The 18461-nt window shown below is 48.9% G+C and overlaps 1 protein-coding gene across 1 annotated transcript in view; it reads left to right on the plus strand.

The window, feature by feature from the left end:
- The first annotated feature begins 3607 nt into the window (after nt 1-3607).
- Nucleotides 3608-18461, plus strand: part of Syt13 (synaptotagmin 13) — a 40407-nt gene continuing 25553 nt past the window's right edge. The window contains exon 1 of the mRNA NM_030839.4: nt 3608-3876. Within this exon, the coding sequence (NP_110466.3) occupies nt 3694-3876 (183 nt within the window). The 5' untranslated portion in view covers nt 3608-3693. The remainder of the gene's footprint in view (nt 3877-18461) is intronic.

The raw sequence follows: 18461 nt of genomic DNA on the forward strand, positions 1-18461 counted from the left end.
CAGGCAGATAGATAGATAGATAGATAGATAGATAGAAAGATAGATAGATAGATAGATAGATAGATAGATAGATAGATAGATAGAAGATAAAGGTTAAAAATATATTTTGCTAAAAAGAAATTGAAAGTGATACTATACTATACTGCCATCTGGATTCTTCTCTAATATGAGTGTCTATTTACTCATCTAAGGACAGCCTTTGCAGAGCGTTGTGAGAACGGACATACTATACCACCCACCGGTCATAGGAAAGCACGGAGTTACGCTCATGATGATACTTGTTTGTAGCAACAAAGCACGGTTACTGGTTCATGTACTCGCTGTTCTCAGCGTTTCCTAATGCATTCCTTATAATCATTTTAAAAATTACTATTGTGAAACAATGATGCTGGATGCAGCCTCTGCAGCCTCTGGTCATGGTTTCCCTTAATTGCGTATGGGGACCAGGGGAGTTGACTGATCTGTGTGTTCTGGTCTTGTGTAATTGCATCCAGTGATGGGATGGTGGCTTGAAGAATTCTCAGAAGCTACCCCATGGTGAGCAGCCATGTGGCTGTATTTGAAATTTTTTTCTCCAGGATGAAAGTCTTCCTGGATCTTGGAGACTAGGAATGACTCCTCCCATTATTTAAACATCCAAGCATATATCGAAATAAGAATGGAGGTGTTTCATACAGAGATTGGGGGCAGCCCTTGGAGAGCTTCCTTCTGCTTGAGATGACCCCCCCACCCCCAACAATTTGCTCTTGTCCGACCTTGGCAGCCCGGCAGCCGGAATATTCCCAATTATCCACCAGCCTTTTCTTCACTGTCTCATCCATTCTTTCAGGATGACTCTGTCAACCACTTTTATCAGACCACATGATTTCATTTGTCAAAGAAACCCAGTCATGCCTTTTCATTAAAGGCCACTTCTCAGATATCAGTCGCAGGAAGTGTAAGTTAGCCCTTTGATGGTGTGTGTGAGGCTGTCTGGTTGGATAGCAAAGGCATTCCAGCATCCTGACAACCCCTGGGGTTCATCTGTCTTGGGCTCTGCTCTTGGCTCTCTAATAGGTTCATTGCATATGAAAGAGATGAGAGGTAAGCTCTTCTTCCTAGGCTGGGGGCCACCGAAGCTGTTAGCATCCCAGTAACCATAGCAACAGTGGACCACATGGCAGGTGTCTGATGTCCATGAGACATTTTCTGGCGTTAAGTGCTTTTCCTCCTTCCACCCATGGCTCCCTTAGATTCTATTCTGACTGGTGGCATTAAGAGTCTCCCAAGGGAGCAGCTCAAGCCTGGGAGACCTGCAGCCAGCTGCCTTAATTAAGCCTCTCATCTCCCCAGAATGTTTAGCATTGCCAAGCTCAGGAGCCCAAAGAACCTCCCAGGCCAGTTCCGATGAGAGAGGCTGCTAAATAGAACACAGGAGATTGGGGGGGGGGGGGCCAGTTTAAGAAGTACAGTTCACAGCTGTAAACAAATGGAGCTTAATAGGAAACTATTCCTGGTGTAGAGCAGGCACACAAGTAATAACTGTGGAAAAGTCAATGCAATAAAATCGAGTTGATATAGAAACTGAAACTCCCTCCAAGCTGCTAGAACCCCTAGGGACATGGTCCCATGTATCACTTAACAATTATTAAGTGCCTACTGTGTGCAATCATGAGTGACGTGGAGCCTCTGATTTTTGAATTACTGATGACTGAAGGGAAGCAGGACCAACCATGTAGCAAAGTGTTTGGATCTCAGTTGCTCCTCTGGTCTATCCATGGAGAGCCTTTGAGAAGTTATGTAGGTGACAGTCAGGGTCCGAAGCAGATTTCAGAAACATCCATTCTGACAGACGTTGAGAGGATTACAAAAACAAGCTAACTACTTCAAGAAGAAATTATTTTCTCCTGTCCCCACCCTTTAAGAGAAATGGCAGCCAGGGCTTTCTTCCTCTTCAAAGCTGGCTGCTGTGCTGGGTGGGAGATGCTCGGGCTACAGGGAAAATCCCTGCGGAGGAGAACCAAGGGCCCCCGTCGAGGTTTCAGGTTGTTTCCTGTGGAGGCCCAGCACCAGCTGCTGCCGCTGAGTGCTTCGTCTGACAGCCCAGACCAGCTGGACCCCTAGATAAGAGCGGTTCCAGAGACTTCCTACAGAAAACAACTGTCCTAAGCCATGGCGTCCTGGGTGGGGCTCTGCAGTGTGTAAGTGATAAATTAGAGGGAGAAAAGGGGGACCCCGGCAATGATCACACCTGAGGGTAGACAGACAAGAGCTGCTGGACATCTCCAACTCCAGTCATCAGCTGCCCGGAGGCTGTGGATTAAATTCTGCCGAGCCCGTCTCAGGAGTGCCCAGCACGCCAAAAGCCCACAGACATCTTGCCCTCAGTGAAGGAAACCTTCCTAGAGCCAAGACAGTCACCTTCCTGGACAAATTCTCATTTTCCCTCCTTCATAAGCATACATATTCTCCACGTTGTGAGCTCTGTGCCCAGGGACAGACAACCTCTCATGTCATTGGCCCTGGGAAGATAGGACTTTGAATCAGCATACACTGAGTGTGGCCTCAGGATGGTAGTGGACTTGTGTCCTTTCTGAGCTTCAGTATCCTCAGCTATGTAAGAAGTAAGGTCTCTGGTGATCAGATCAGGTAATCCATGCAGCCCATAGATAACCGCAAGAACACAGGACCCCACGACAAAAACCACACTGCATCAGTCAGCCCCTGCCATACCTCAAGCTCCCCCATCTCTCTCCTGATTTTCCCCATACTCCTCCTCCCAGTCTCTGCTTTTGTCTGTCCTTAGCGGCAAGTCACTGTGAGCCTAGAAAATGAGACCGCTCTAGTCCTGTGTGTTTGCAAAGCTTGGGGCACCCACTTTACAGCCTCCTTAGCAGCTCTGGGGAAGGGGGAAGGGTGGTATGGCAAATAAAGGGTTACTAATCTGATGAGATGACCAACTACCCAGAATGAGTTCCAGGCCTGGTTGCTTGAACCTGTGACTTTAATAAGCTCCAGTCCTTCCTATGTCCTGTGTGTGTACATGTACTTGTACAGACAACACTTTGTGAATATGTACATGTGTGTGTGTCTATGATGGAGCACTAAGAATGGCTTCATAGAACTCTGAGGTTATCATGTTCCAATGTGTGTGTGTGTGTGTGTGTGTGTATGTGTGTGTGTGTCCATACCTATGTGTGCATCTGCGTGTGTATATGTGTGCGTGTGTGTGTGTGTGTGTGTACATAGAGTTCTATGAATTGCTCCATACAACCCCAAGATTATCACCTGAGAGAAAGAGAGAGAGAGAGAGAGAGAGAGAGAGAGAGAGAGAGAGAGAGAGAGAAACACACTTGGAATGACCCCACACAACTCTGAGGCTATCATCCGCCAATGTGTGTGTGCATGTGTATGTACGTGTGTGTGTGTGTGTGTGTGTGTGTGTGTGTGTGTACATAGAACACACAAACCTGAGGCTATCACCTACCTTCTCCTGCCCTCCTGGCGATAGAGGGGCGGGTCACATGGTGGCGAGGAGTGGGTAACATTTGACGCGCCTCCGGGTCAGCCTCCGCCTCTGACGTCCTTACAGCCATCCTCCCTCCCAGCTGGCTGCGTCCCCGCCCTCGGAGTCTAGAGAGCGGCTGGAGCCAGGCGGGAGCGCGAGGTGCAGGAGGCCGGCGGGAGGCGGGCGAGCCGCGGGAAGCAGGCACCATGGTTCTTTCGGTGCCTGTGATCGCGCTGGGCGCCACGCTGGGCACTGCCACCAGCATCCTTGCACTGTGTGGGGTCACTTGCCTGTGCCGACACATGCACCCCAAGAAGGGGTTGCTGCCGCGGGACCGTGAGCCCGACCCGGAGAAAGCGAGGCCCGGTGTGCTCCAGGCAGCCCAACAGGTGAGTGAAGGCCAGGTAGGATGGCCGGGACACCCTGTTTTCCCAGGCAGGGAAGGGTCAGCAGACCTGCAGCAGGGGTCGCGGTGGCCCCGAGGAATGGGGGAGGGACATGAAGGAGAATGGGCGGAGTAGGGAATTAGGGCTTCAGAAGGCTGGGAAAGGAATTAGGTGGGGAGACAGTGTGCAGGGAGGAGTGGTTGTGAGCCTTTGGAAGGCTGAGAGAGCTGCAGGGTAAGGATACCTACCCTTCGGGGGGGACACCGAGGAGAAGCCCGCAGAAATAGGGGACAAGGATAGTGGGGTCTTCCAGAGGAACGAGGGTGACTGTAGGACAAACAAATAACTGGAAAATAATCAGAAGGGAGGCGACACCTCCTCCCAGCTGGACAGCAGGAGATGGGGGGGCTCTAGAAGGAGCCAGTGAAGAGTCTGCAAGACCCCCACTCCTAGCAGCTGAGCCTCAGCAGCCCCGCAGGTCTCTGGAGATTAGAGGGCTTTTATCACCTTCATCCGTGGTCCTGCTTGAGCTAGAAATGGGCTGTGCATCCCAGGCAGGAATGGCAGCAGGCTCTGAGAGGTCTGGGAGAAGAGCCTGCTCCATGATCTGTGACCTCCAGAAAGCTTCTCAGGTGGAGGACAGTGCTTCCTGGAGAGCCAGAGGAAGGCTGGCCATAGGTCAGGCGTGCATCAAGGACCTCCCAGCAACTTACAGATCCTCTGGTTTTGGTCTCCTGGGAGCATCCTGCTCTAAGCCAGTCCTCATTTTCCTAGTAAATTAATTATTCAGAAACCCCCCAGGTCCCAGAGTGGAGCCTGTGTCATTGGTCACAGTAGAGAGTAAAGGGAAATGGCTGCTGTCCTTGAGGCACTTAGAATTCCAGGCAAGTGACATTGTCACTGTAAACAGGAGCTGGTGAGTGGTGGGAGGTCAGCCTGGAAAGGTCTGCAAGTGGGGAGTGGGCTCCCCGGTGGTGAGGGTGTGGCCCGCTGCCTTTCCCTCCCATCTGGTGTGGATGAGAGACACACCTGAGGGACATATGGCATCCTGCTGCCTTTCAGCCATGGCCCTTCAGCCCTGCCCCTGACTGGGAATCGGTTAGCATAAACAGCCACCAGGCTTCCTTCTAACTGTCCTACTGACCCCCAGTAGCCCACACAATGTTGATTATCTCCCAAAGACGTGCCAGCCAGGCTATTTCTTCACAACTTAACCCCCCCCCAACACCTCATTAGAATAAGTGGCAGCAAGCCAGCCATGGCTTAGTCACCCCCACACTGCCTCACTGGTAAGACTTTTACATATATCCATGCTTGTCAACAGACTGACAAAGGTAAAAGGCCAACTTACAAATTAGGAAACATAAGTGACTTGCCCAAGGCCACACAGTTAGAGTTTTTGAGCCCCACTATCCCTGAGCTAGCCTGATTTAAGATTCCTAACTAGTAGCCCCTCCAACCAATCCCCTCCCCCTCTGTCAGGTGCCTCTCTCTCCAGGAAGGCTCACCCCTGTGACTCTTTCTGCTGTCTTTGCCTCTCTGGCTTGATTCTTCTTCTCTTCCTTCTCCCCCTCCTCCTCTCCCGCTTCCCCCTTCTCCCCATCCTCCTCCTTTCTCCCCTTCTCCTTCTCCCCCTCCCTCTTCTTCCTCCTCTCCCCCTCCTCCTCTTCTTCCTCCTCCTTGCTCCCCACTCATTTTCCATACAGATGGTTTCTCAGCCTTTGAATCTCTTGCTGTTATCTTCCGAGGAAGGATTTTACTTACTGGCCCATGAAACAACCCCCTGATGACCATGTTCCATACCATCCCTTCTAACACCTTTTAGAGCACTCCCAACATTGGCTGTCATTCATATCAGCCACCTGCATAATACTCATTCCTAGTACCTAGAAAATGCCATTTGTGCAATAAGAAACCACTGGCAAACAAAGGCGCCCAGTTTTCTGTTCTAAGGGATATGGGTGCAGGGGGCTGTGTCTCTGCAGCCCAGGGTCAGTTCTATGGAGGCTCAGTGATATCTGCCCACGAGTATCTGTTGATAAGTAATGCTCACCCATCTACATTTCTTCTCCTGGTTCCCTGGTGCCAGGGAACTTGGCAACACAGGTGAAATCAATAGGTGTGAAAACGATGGCCTGGGAGCTCAAGGTGTCTTGGTGGCCACTGTGCTCTGATTCAGCCACTGACCCAGATAACGTAAGGACAAAGACAGTGCACTTGATTTCAAGGAAGCCAAGGAGGCAGGCGCAGGGTGGGAGGTGACGAGAACAGTCAGCAAGGCTCACTGAAGATGATCCTCAAAGAAAGGACGCTGTGCTGGGGGAGGGAGAAGACTAAATTTCTGGCTCCAATAGCTTGCAGCTGTTGTGTCCCGCTGAGGTCTGGGGTGTTTGTAGGGTGCAGCATCCCTGCCTCATGCTTCCAGATCTCATTGGCTGTGTTGCTGGGAAATGTCTTTGGTGTCATAGGGCAGACTGGGAATCTGATTTATGCCCCAAGTGGATAAACACAATTGAGATTTGTACTGAAAAAGAAGCCTGGAGGTCTTCCCAGGGGTTCAAACTCTGCCAGGAGCCTGCAGATGGAGTTTATGGGGGTCAGGGTCTTGAGTGGGGGAGAGATGATCATGGTTTTGTCACCAGTAACTCCAACTGAAACTTGGCAATTTCTCTAAGTGGGGCTATAAACAAGAAAGCATGAGTGTGTTCCTGATCCCTGCAACTTTGTTGCAGAAGATCATAGCTCATTTGAAGCATGCTGCCCGATTGCTGACGCTTCCCCTGTCGTTTATTCCCCTCCCCTCCCATTTTAAGTTATGGCATTTATTAAAGTTCCTGCTCTGTCCTGTGATTTACTACATTAATAAAAGACCACGCATGTAACTTTCCCTGGATATATGCTATTGACTATCCCTTTACGACCTATGTGTTTTACCTTCAGATTTTTAAGCATCCTGGAGACATATCTGAGGGCTTCTCTAGATAGTGAAGGGGTCAGGTCATAGCACAGATGACCAGGAGCTCCTGCTGAGGGCCAGGTGGCAGAGGGTGGAGGTCTCTGTAGCATCCCCTCTGCAGACCATCCCTGGCTGGCTTCCGGTCACAGGTCACAGTGCTTTGCACTAGAGCCAGACTATTGTCCCTTTGCTCCCCCTCACTTGTGTCCAGTCTTTGTGGGGGTGCAGACAATGCAGTCTCTCACACAGGCCATTCCTGGGACCACAGGGAACACCTCAGTTCACTCCAGGATAGCTTCATTACAGGTGACCTGTAGTCAGGGAGATGCCCCACTCAGGGTGCTCTGAGGGCTGTTCCTTCTCCTTCACAATTGTCTGAATTTATGGGAAAGCTGCCTTTAGAACCCCTAGCTTCATTCTCTGGAATTTCCTCTTCCCAGGTTTCAGGTTTCCACTGTCCTTTTTGGCATTCCTGGGTGAGCAGAGAAGCTGCCCTCCCCCTTGTTCACCCTGAAGTCTCTAACATGACCCTACATGGTCAAGAGGCTTTCATTTTAGGGTCCTATTTCCCTTAGGTGACACTTGCTTAACTATGACTGTAAGTGCCTTAAGTGGATCTTTTCAAATAACTCTTAGGTTCCCAGGGGAGCTGGTATTTTCTGTCCTCTCAAAGGCAACATGTAGCCAGAGGCTTTGGTGAACTTGCTTGGCCTTAATTGGTACTCACCCAACTCTCCCATCCACACCCTTGCTCCCCACTGCCACAACCTACTCCCCCATCCACACCCCTGCTCCCCACTGCCTCACCCAACTCCCCCATCCACACCCCTGCTCCCCACTGCCCCACCCAACTCTCCCATCCACACCCCTGCTTCCCACTGCCACCAGCGCCCAGCTCATACACTTCTTTCTTTCCAACGGAGTTGAGACATGATGGCTTTCAACAGAAGCTGAATTCCAAGTTTTCGTGGGATGAATAAATGCTAAATTTATGTCAAATAATATATGCATAGCTGAGTCCTTTCCCCCAAAGTCCAAAGTATACATGTTCCTGACAATGTCTGCTGGGAAACAGGGCATGGGATCCACCTGGATGTACATATTGAACGAAAACATTTTATATATAACACGGACTAGGGGGGACAAACCACAGGTCATACAGGCAAGTACCCATTTATAGGAAATCCAAGGCCAGGCTTGAGCCATGCATGGTGCCACCCTGTAAGGCAAGTAAGGGACAGGTGGAATACAGAATGGGTAGCCTTTGGACTTTGATCTCTGCACTGCCTCTTGATGTAAGCGCTGGGTACATGGTTTATTTCCTTTAAAATTCACCTAGCCTTATTGTTTTTGTGCTTCCCTGTAAGAAGTAATGTACCAACATGGTTCCTATTAAGCCATCTCATCATGACATAGTGTTTGTGCACATTATATCAGACCAGTATTCTAATGATAGGAGCTTTTAGGCCTGAGATCCTCACATACATGGTCTATAACAAGCTGCCTCTTGGCCCTACCTATTTGCTACTGTTTCTCCATTTGCAACATAAAAGTCTTGCCCTATGGACTGGGATCACAGGGCCATCAGTGAGGCCCTAGGAATCCTCTAACTCTTCTTCCTGTAGCCTCAGAGTAGCACCTCCAGGCTTCTTGTTTTCACTACACTCATGAGTAAGATGGGCCAAGAACAACGGTGGCACCACATATTAATCACATCACCCATTAAAGGTTAATGAGTGCATCTGAGGTACAGCATACGGTGAAAGGCAGACATGTTGCTGCTGAGGAGACAGAAAGTGCAGCTGCCACAGAGCATGTAATGGTGCTGCGTGATAGGTAACATTCAGGGAGCTGTGCGGAATCCTGAGGAGAGGCAATGTCAGTGACAGTATAAAGTACATCTTTCTCCAGGTCTGAGAGGATACTCTCTGGACATCCCTTTTGTTGACTCTTAAAGACTGGAGGCCCTGTAAATTGCTAACCCCACTCCTGGAACTGATTGGACTCTGGCTGCTTTAAGGGTTGACCTCCATAGGTTCTCAAGCTTTTACTTATTCATTATTGTTGTTGATAGGTGTTCATGGAGACAGGGGAGACTTGAATCCAACCCTTCCTACATGCTAAGTACATATGGTACTACTGAGGCCAGCCCAGCCCCATTCTCAGCTTTTTAAAGGATTTAACTGCCAGCTTACTGTTATTAAATACCCTGACTTGTAACTCTTCTGTCTGTACAAACAATAATAAAAGACCCATTTCCACAGAGTAGTAAATATCAGGACTGGCACTGCCATCTACACAAGTTCTTTATATATACCAGACAATTGCACTTTACCAGTCAGAAATGGGAATCTGGAGAGCATAAGTAACACATTCATAGGCAGAGCTGGGACACAGACTCATGAAGTCTCACTCTAGAACAAAATATTGGATCACTTAGCTAGAGCTTTATAAGAAAAAGCTAGTAAAAATTTTGTTCAGGCCACTGTTTCCCCAGACAGGTGAACAGGTGCCTGTGTCTTTGCGGTTCAGTTTCCAAAATATCCTCTGATGCTTGGGTTATTCTCTTCCTTGTACATCTGCTGGCTCCAGGCACTAGGTACAGCTCAGGGCCCTCCTGAGAGATTTTACACAGTAAACATGTTTGGGCTGGTTGCTTAGCAACAATAAAGACAGTATGAATTTTTCATCACAAGATTAGCATAAATTATTTCAGGGAGATGAGCACACAACTGCAGGAAGTGCTAAGCCCTTCAAAGCAATCGAATAGGGTATCTCTGTACCTGGACCTATCAGTCCTTCCTAATAGCAGGTCCTGACCTATTGCAGTCCTGCTTCCCCCCCCCCTCCCTGTTTCTCTTTTTTAGTATGGCTTATAGATTAATGTAGTGATTAGTGTTAATTATCAACTTGACAGAATTTAGAATCACCCAGGAGACAGGCTTCTGGGCATACTTGTGGGGATTATTTTGATTATGCTAACCAAGGTGGGAAGACACGTCCACTGTGGGTGGCACCATTCCCTAGCTGAGATCCCGGACTAAACACATGGTGAAAGGGAGCTGAAGAGCAGTGTGCCTCCACTGCCCTCTGCATTCACTGTTATGAATGTGATGTGATTAGCTGCTCCAATCTCCTGCTGCCTTGACTTCCCTGCTATCCCTTGAGCCAAAGGACAACCTTTCCCCTTGTCTACCAGGCATGTTATCACAGCAACAGGAAAATTAGCCAACAGTCAGGTTTGTGACTTATTCCCTGGTGGAGCCCATACAGAAAACACTGTTGCACCCTGTCCAGGATCTTAGATGCTGACCATGTAATCAGCAACTGGGAATGCAGGAGAAGGACTCAAGGAGATAAGGGAAAGAAGAGACCAGCAGGAGGAACCAAAAGGACAAGGGAAGATGAAGGCATCTGAGACAAGACCCAGGAACAATCAGAATACACAGAACAAGTTCTTTCCTGGGCACCTGTCACGCTACAGGGCTATTGAGGTCAAGGCTCTCTCTTACGTACTCTGAGTACAGTTTCTCTGCCCATTCCTCTACTAAAAAGCAACAGTTCACACACACACACACACACACACACACACACACACACACACACACACACACACCCCTCTGACTTTAGTGGCTCTGTGTTAAGAGCCCACAAAGCCTATTTCTTTCTAGCTCTGGGGAAACCTGATTTGAAGAAAATAGCTTCATAGAAGCAAGTGTACTTGTGTGTGTGTGTGTGTGTGTGTGTGTGTGTGTGTGTGTGTGTGTGTGTCTGGGTGTCTGGGTGTGTGTGTGTGTTGGTGTCTGTGTGTCTCTGTGTGTGTGTGTGTCTGTGTGTGTGTATGTGTTGGTGTCTGTGTGTCTGTGTGTGTTCATGGGCACTAGCGCATACATGCATGCAGTGTTTGCCAAAGTCAGAAGAGGGCTTTGTATCACTTGGGACTGGAGGTACAAGCAATTGTGAGCCACTGGAAACCAAACCCAAGTTCTCTTCAAGAGCAGCAAGTGCTCTTAACCACTGAGCTATCTCTCCAGCCCCATAGAGTTGAATTTCAGTAACTAAGGAATTCTCTTTATGGGCCTCAGAACCAACACATCTAAGCACACAAAATACCCCATAACCAAGTTGTAGAAACTAACATGTCAGCAGAGGGGGAAAGAAAACAGAAGTGTTCCTCCTTCCTGTCCTCTCTCCCCTTCACTATTTTTATACTTTTCTCCTCCTCCTCTTCCTCCTCCTCCTCCTCCCCCCCTTTCTCCTTCTTCATTTCCCCTCCCCACCCCACTCCCTGCTTCTTTAAGTTGGGGATTTCAGACAGGGACTCACTGTTATAACTATGTAGCACAGGGTAGACTGGTACTCACTCTGTAGACCGAGTTGGCCTGAAACTTAGAGATCCTCCCACCTTGCCTCCCAAGTGCTGGTATTAAAGGTTCGTGCCATCACACCTGGCCCTCTATTCCTTTTTCTTATCCCTGTAATGACGTTGACTGAGCACATACTGTGTGCCGGGCTCAGTACTGGGGGATGGGTACACTGTAGTGACTGCTTCGTCATCTGTGACACAGTGACCCGTTCTCTATCCTCATGAAGCATACAGTGCCGTGGGCAGGACCAGAGTCAACAGAAGGGTCAGCATGTGTGGGGTCAGTGAAGCTGAGGCCAGCAACCCATTGCAGCCCCTGTTCAGGTTCATCCTCATGCAAGCTCAGAATGTTCTAATGCCTCTGCACACCGTGTACGGATTCTATTCCGTTTCCGTGTGTTTTTGTATTAAGGTAGAATCCACACAAAACCCAACCACTCGAAAGTGAATCATGAATCAGGGCCGTTTAGTACATTCCACTGTTAACCAGTCACCACTCCACCTAGTTCCAGAATCCATCGCCTCAGCAGAAAACCTGCACCCATTGAGTGGGAGCCTCTTGCCCTTCCTCCCCAGGCTCTGGTAAACACCCATCTGCTGCTGTCTCCACGGACATTTTGTATAAATAGAATCATTTAGCAAGTGACCTTCTGTGTCTGGCATCTTATAGTTAGCATAATGTCTCCTTTTACAATGCTTTGTTTTATTTGTGTGTGTGTGTGTGTGTGTGTGTGTGTGTGTGTGTGCGCGCGCACACACACGCACGTGCCCCCATCAAAGTGTGTATGTTCAGGTGCACTTAGATGCGGGTGTAGGAGGCTGGCCGAGTCCCCAGACGGGAAGTTACAGATGGCTGTGAGCTGTCTGGTGTGGGAACCCTGCTTTGGTCAACTGCAAAACAGCAAATGGTGCTCACTGATGCACCAGCTCTCCTTCCACACCATGCAGCATTTCTGAGGTCTGTCCCATTGTCCACACATCCCTCCTGTTTTCTGTCCCTAGTCCCACTGCCCTGGGCTTCCCAGCTTGTTGATTTGTGTCCCTTCAGGTACACAATACACATGGGAGTTGAATTTCCAGGTCATATGGAAGTTCTACATAAATTATGGAGGATCAGCCAAACTGCCTTCCATAGACACTTTGCATTTTTTATTCCCCCCAAAATGTTTGAGAAGCCAAATCCTGCAACTCTTTTGACATTCTGGCTTTTCCTTCCTTCCTTCCTTCCTTCCTTCCTTCCTTCCTTCCTTCCTTCCTTCCTTCCTTCCTTTCCTCCTCCTCCTCCTCTTTGAGATAGTCCCCTAGCAATACGTGAAGCTGTGCTTTGGGTGTAAGCGGTGCCCCGCCCCCACCCCACCCCATTCACCTGCTCTAACATCTGGTCTCCAGCTGGTGGCGATGTCTTGGAAGGTTGAGGAAGTGGAGCCTTGCCAAGGGGAGTGGGCACTAGGGGTGGGCTTTGGAGTTTTACAGACTGGTACCACATCCTGTCTGGTCTGTTTCCCGATTGCAGAAGCAATCTGACCAACCACCTCATCCTCTGATATCCTGGATCTCCGAGGATGGCCTGCTATTTCCTAAAACTGTGAGTCAGAATAAGCTCTTCTTCCCATAAGTTGCTTCTTGTCAGGTTTAGTCACGGCTGCAGGAGATGGAACTAAAACATACGTGTATCTCACGTCAGAATTTTCCAAGCCCTTCATGGAAACATTTTAAAATTATTCTTCTGCATTGATTCTGATTTACATTTCTAAGCTCTTCAACTGGTTTTAAACAGCCACTTGCACTTTGCACTGAAACTTTATTGAAGTGAACCCAGGAACATCTCAGTGCATCTGAGATACACGTGTCCCTGAAGCAGTGGGGTGGGACACAGTTGAGATGTCTGTACCTGCCATTCTGTACCTTAAATCTGTTGCATGCTGACACGGTCCTCTTCCTCAGCTCCCACCCCACCAACCTTTAGCCCTCCTGGGTCCTAGGTCCACCCAGACACTTGGGTGTCCTCTAAGCTCAACTCCATTTTGTACATGTATTTTGTCCTTATGTCTTGATGCTGACAGGACAGAGCAGTGCCAGGAGCAGCTCTGACAATGTCCCCATGGGGCTGGTGTGGCCTATACTCAAGCCTCCCCATCAAATCTAAGCGCTAATTTCTTGGCTAACGGACTTTTGTGCCTTTATAGTACAGAAAAGGCTTAGACGATGTTCACACTGCATTGAAAGGTAATTATGAGATATTTGGAGAAGCTGGTTGAGATTTTAGAGTGGCTGAGGAGCACATTATGAGTTTTTCCATGAAAACGACAGTATCACTTGCCTTCTGAAGCTTGCTCTATGGGAACAAGTCGGGATCGTGCCATGAGGGGCATTTATGCATGTGAGTATGAATGAACAAAAGCGGGAAGGGCCCTGAAGGAATTCTGTGTGATTGAGTCCACCTGGCAAAGACCCAGGGCACATTGATATATTTCATTGATTTCCTCTGCCCTCACTTCCGCTCATTAAAGCCAGGGTGTGCTTTACTTTCTTAGAAACTGGCACGGGGCTCGGAGGAAGGCTAGGAGAATGAATGGATTAGAGGCTGCCTGGGTGATGGCTGGGGAGTGGATGAGCAAGCTGCCTGCAGCCATGGCATACAGCATAGCATAGGGCTGCAGGAGGGCTGCAGGTGGAGTGTGGGCAGACTCACTCCCGATTGGTTTCCCTCCCTTTAGGCCTTCGCTCACTTGGTTAGCATAGGACAAATTAACGACTTCACCCATGGGCATGGGGAGCTGTCTCAGTCTGCAGAGGGCTGGCTGTGCAAGCATGGAGACCTGTTCACATCTGTGGCACCAATGGAAAGGCCTGGCCTAGTGGTGAGCGTTTGTAATCCCAGCACCTCTGATCTCCATGTGCACATACACACGAGAGATGTGTATCTGCACACACACCTAAATCCTCACCTGTGAGGACCAGGCTCCAACTCTTGGGAAGTTCATACTGTGCCTGACAGAGGGTCCAAACTGCTTAAGGTGGCTATGCTGCTGAGGTATCAAGGAGGGGCGGTGGCAAATAGGACAATGAAGGAGAGGGAAAGGGGTGTGTGTGTGTGTGTATGTGTGTGTGTATGTGCATGTGCGTGCATATGTGCACATGTGTATATGCATGTTCATACATGTAAGCACTTGTGCATACATGTGTACATGTATGTGTCTGTGTGGATGTATGGATGCATGTGTATATGTATATCCATATGCATGCCGGTGTGCATATGTGTTTGTGTGTGTGCAAGTGTGTGTTTCCACACATATATGTGCATTTGTATACATGTTTATATGTGTATTCATATATGCATGTTTGTGTGTATGCATATGTGTCTAACAGGAAAGTAGAAGGAATACTATGATGTGGGAGGAAGATTTCTAAAGAAAGGGAGGACCGAAGAAGGAAGGAGGAAGGGAAGAAAGATGTTCCTTCAGACTGGAATGTGGCTTAGTGATGGAACACTTGCCTAGCATGGTCCTTGGTTCAGTCCCCAGCATGTCACAAAGGAGGAGGAGGAAGACCACAGGACTGGAAGACAACACAACTGACTATGACAAACTGTCTTCTCTCCTATGCCAAGGAGATTCCCACATACACATAAAAGCAGGGGGGAAATACTGGGAGGGAAGAGGGGATCAGAAAGTTGGGTGGGAGAGAGGGAACGCTAGTTGGAAGGGCAAGGTATGAAAGTGACACATGTGAGTGAAACTGTCATGATGGAGTTCAACAGGCGTGGTGCTGCATGCCTGTAATCTTCACACTGGGGAGGTAGAGCAGGAGAGTCAATAGTTCAAGGCCATTCTTGAGTACCTAGCAAATTCAAGGCTGATTTGGGCTACATGAGGCCCAGTCTCAAAAAATCGAAGCTAGTGATGACTGAAATTCTAAAGGAGAATGTTCTGGGGAGGATTCAGCTTAGGGGAGAGCACTGAGGGAACAGCAGAGGGTCTAACGGAGGCAGGCCCAGGCCAAGCTGCCTCTCTTCACTTTTGGTGGCCCTGCCTTTCCTGGTTTCACATCTTTCCTTTCCTCAGTGCCTTTCAGCAGCAGCAGACATGCTTCCATTTCCAGTACAAGGAAGAGCAAACTGCCAGACAAAGGCAGTGGTGCTATTTCAAGACAAAAATCCACCCTGACCTGCAGGGCTTTCCTGTAGCTGTGTCCTTTGGTCCTTTGAAGAGCTCATCTCCTATTGTAGGAGTAGCAGATCCTCGAAGCAGCACCTGTCGGGGGCCCCTTGTGCAAAACACCTTAGGACATGAGGAGTAAGAGTGTTAGCAATGGCTGACTCAAGGCCAGAGCTTTGCCGATGACATCAGGACAAGGACAAGGAACCGGGCGATCTTTGGGTTCCACAACACATACTCTTGAAACAATAGATTACAGAATCCAATGGGGAAGCCTGGAGGTGAAGATGGTCAAAGGCTCTGTGAACCAGAGGCAGGAGAACTCAGCCTGCAGCTGGAATGAGAGGAAGCTGGGGATGGAGGGCACCATGTCACAGGGTGCCCTGAGAGTGTCATGCCCACCAGAGTGTGAATAGACACAGCCATCCTTTACAGCCCTGTAAGGCAAGTAGGGACCTTAGTGGGGGAAGTGTCAGGGGACAACTGGAACACTTGCAGTCCATGCAAAGGAGACTGAGCTGCTAGTGTCGGAGGAAGCTAATCCCTGTCAAACATGCCCAGTAGTGTTTCTAGACTCTTCCTTTTAGGAAGGCTCCAGAATCCTTGGCCAACTCGTAGGAGAGTCCTACAGGAGCACTCACAGTGACTCCAGGTCTGCTTATACCTGAGCCTGAGCCGTGAGGTCTGGAAACGTGGGCTGAGGCTCCTACCAGGGATCCATGCAGCGTTGCAGATTATTCCTGAGGGAGGCACTGTAGAGCCATAGCCTCCTCAGGAGCACAGAGAGGTGGCTGTGGCTGAGACTGACTAAGCTGGAAGAAACCTTGCTTGGGGACTCAGACAGGCCGCCTTGGGAGGCTGCTCTAATTGCAACAGTAAACGGAATGGTAATTAGGCTAATAAATAGTATGAATAATTAAGCTGCCTTCAGAGGCCCTTCTCAGACTGATTTTGCTATACCCTCTTTGAGTGAGTGAAGGCATGAGGCATCTGAACTCTACCTTCCCTCTGCTTTGACCAGCCAGTGACCTAAGCCTTCCGCACCTGCCTTGGTTACCTGTTGTTTCCCCATCAGTAAATCATCATGGAGATTAGGTAGCATGCTGTGATGGTTAGGATAAATTGTCAACTTGACAGAATCTAGAATCACTAAGGAAGCAAGCTCCTGGGTCTGGCGGTCTGAATTAACAAATTAGGTTAATTGAGGTGACAAGACCCACCTTAACCATAGGGGAAACTATTCCAAGGGGTGGGTCGGATCTTAGATTAAAATAAGAGACCAGCACCAGGGTTTATCTCTCTGCTTTCTGACTGTGGATACAATACAAGCAACCATAGAACCAACCACCTCAAGGACCTGCGGCCACACCTTTCCTACCAGGATGCACTGCACCTTCAAACCGTGAGCCAAAACAAACCGGACCTTAAACAAACAACAACAAAAAGTAGCAAATGCACACACAAAGCTTGGTCTCCAGAATGTAGTTAAGTGCTGGGGTGGAAACTGCCCCTTGTGGCTTCCAAGGCCTCTGACTGAGCCCTCCTGACCCAGCTCCAATCTTACCCCATCCCTGCCTTTATTCTGAGCAACCCTTATTTTCTGTCCTTTTATGCTCTGGCCCAAGAGGCTCCTTCCTGTCAACTACACTGGTAGAACATTGTGGCACTAGTCCAAGAGGACCCTGAAGGAGACGCCCCCTAGATTCCTCCCTGCCAGGTCTCCACAACGGAAGGGTTCAGCACTTTCCAGGGGTATGTCTTCAGTCAGCCAGCTGCCCTGGGTCTTGTGACCTTCCCTACCCAGGTCCCAGTGATCCTGCCGGGCCTGAGATATCTACCATTCATGTTTCATGCTGTTACCTTGTCCCTCCACTACTGTAAATGTCTAATGAAAGTTCTCCCTTCTGTCCCCCCAGCATCCGACATCCAGTGTAAATGTACCATGTGCTCCTGCCCAAATCTAACAATGGGCATTCAGTCAGTGTTAGCCACCATCACAGACACTGACAGTCAGCCAGGAGAAGGGGGAGCAGATGGTCAAGAGAAGGTACCAATGAAACTGGCAAGGTAGGGCCCAATAGGGAAGATGCTTCTAGTCACACAAGGCCCCAACGTATAGCAGTGGCTTTCATTTTCCATTTTTATCCAGCATCTAGCCAATACCTTGTGCATTAAATAGGGCTTTAATACCTGTTGCCAACCAACACCTGGGAGCAGAGCACTTCAGGGTGGTTCTCATTTCAAGGAGCTTGTAAGGACCTGAGGAAAAACACCCCAAGTTTATACTTAGCGGAAGCCAGCCTCTCTAATATTCCTGGCCTCCTGTGGTCCAATCATGTTTGCACATTTTGCAGACCTGTTGGTGGGAGAGGTTTGTATCTGGTTTAAAAGGAAGAACAGCTGTACCAAAATGGCAGCTTGGAGGGATGTGCTAGATGTGGCTCTGCTGTGGTTGGAGGTAGACATCTCTCTGTATTTTCTCAAGGGAGAGGATTAAGAAAGACAGACAAGCTGTATAAACTGAAGGGTTTTGTCTGCTTGCTGGCTTGTGTTTGTTATTGTTGTTTTAGCAAAGCTAAGCAAAGCAGATATACCAAAGAGAAACTTCAAAGGGCAGCCTTGAAGGAAACAAGCTGCCCAGTGGGTTCTGCATTTGAAAGAAACTTTTACAACTATGTATATGGTAGGCAACATATTCATGGGCTAAGGTAAGCCATTTCACGCCCAAATCATGGTGGGCCAGATCTCCCTTTTAGGGTATTTCCCCATGAGCCTATAAAAAAGTCACACGGGTGCAGAAGTTAAAACCACATTGTAAGTGATGCAAATTATAAAGCCGGAGTTTTTAAGAGCACACACGTCATTCTTTAGCGTACATCTGGAAATTGGGTGAGCACCCTAATTTCTGATCTAGTAGCAACAACCTTGCTGTGACCCCAAATGGAGCGTTCAGACCATGAGGAAATATAGCTGCCAACATGCCAGTATCCTTGGCTACCTTATCTCCAACTCCTTGCCTACCCAGTATCCGCCCTTTAAAGGGGGACATCCCCTGTTGACTAGACAGGAGAGTGAGGGAAGGAGCCAGTCTGCCCTTCAAGCCCTGCTG

The sequence above is a fragment of the Rattus norvegicus genome, chromosome 3 (assembly GCF_036323735.1).
Source record: "Rattus norvegicus strain BN/NHsdMcwi chromosome 3, GRCr8, whole genome shotgun sequence".
NCBI classification, from domain to species: Eukaryota; Metazoa; Chordata; class Mammalia; order Rodentia; family Muridae; genus Rattus; species Rattus norvegicus.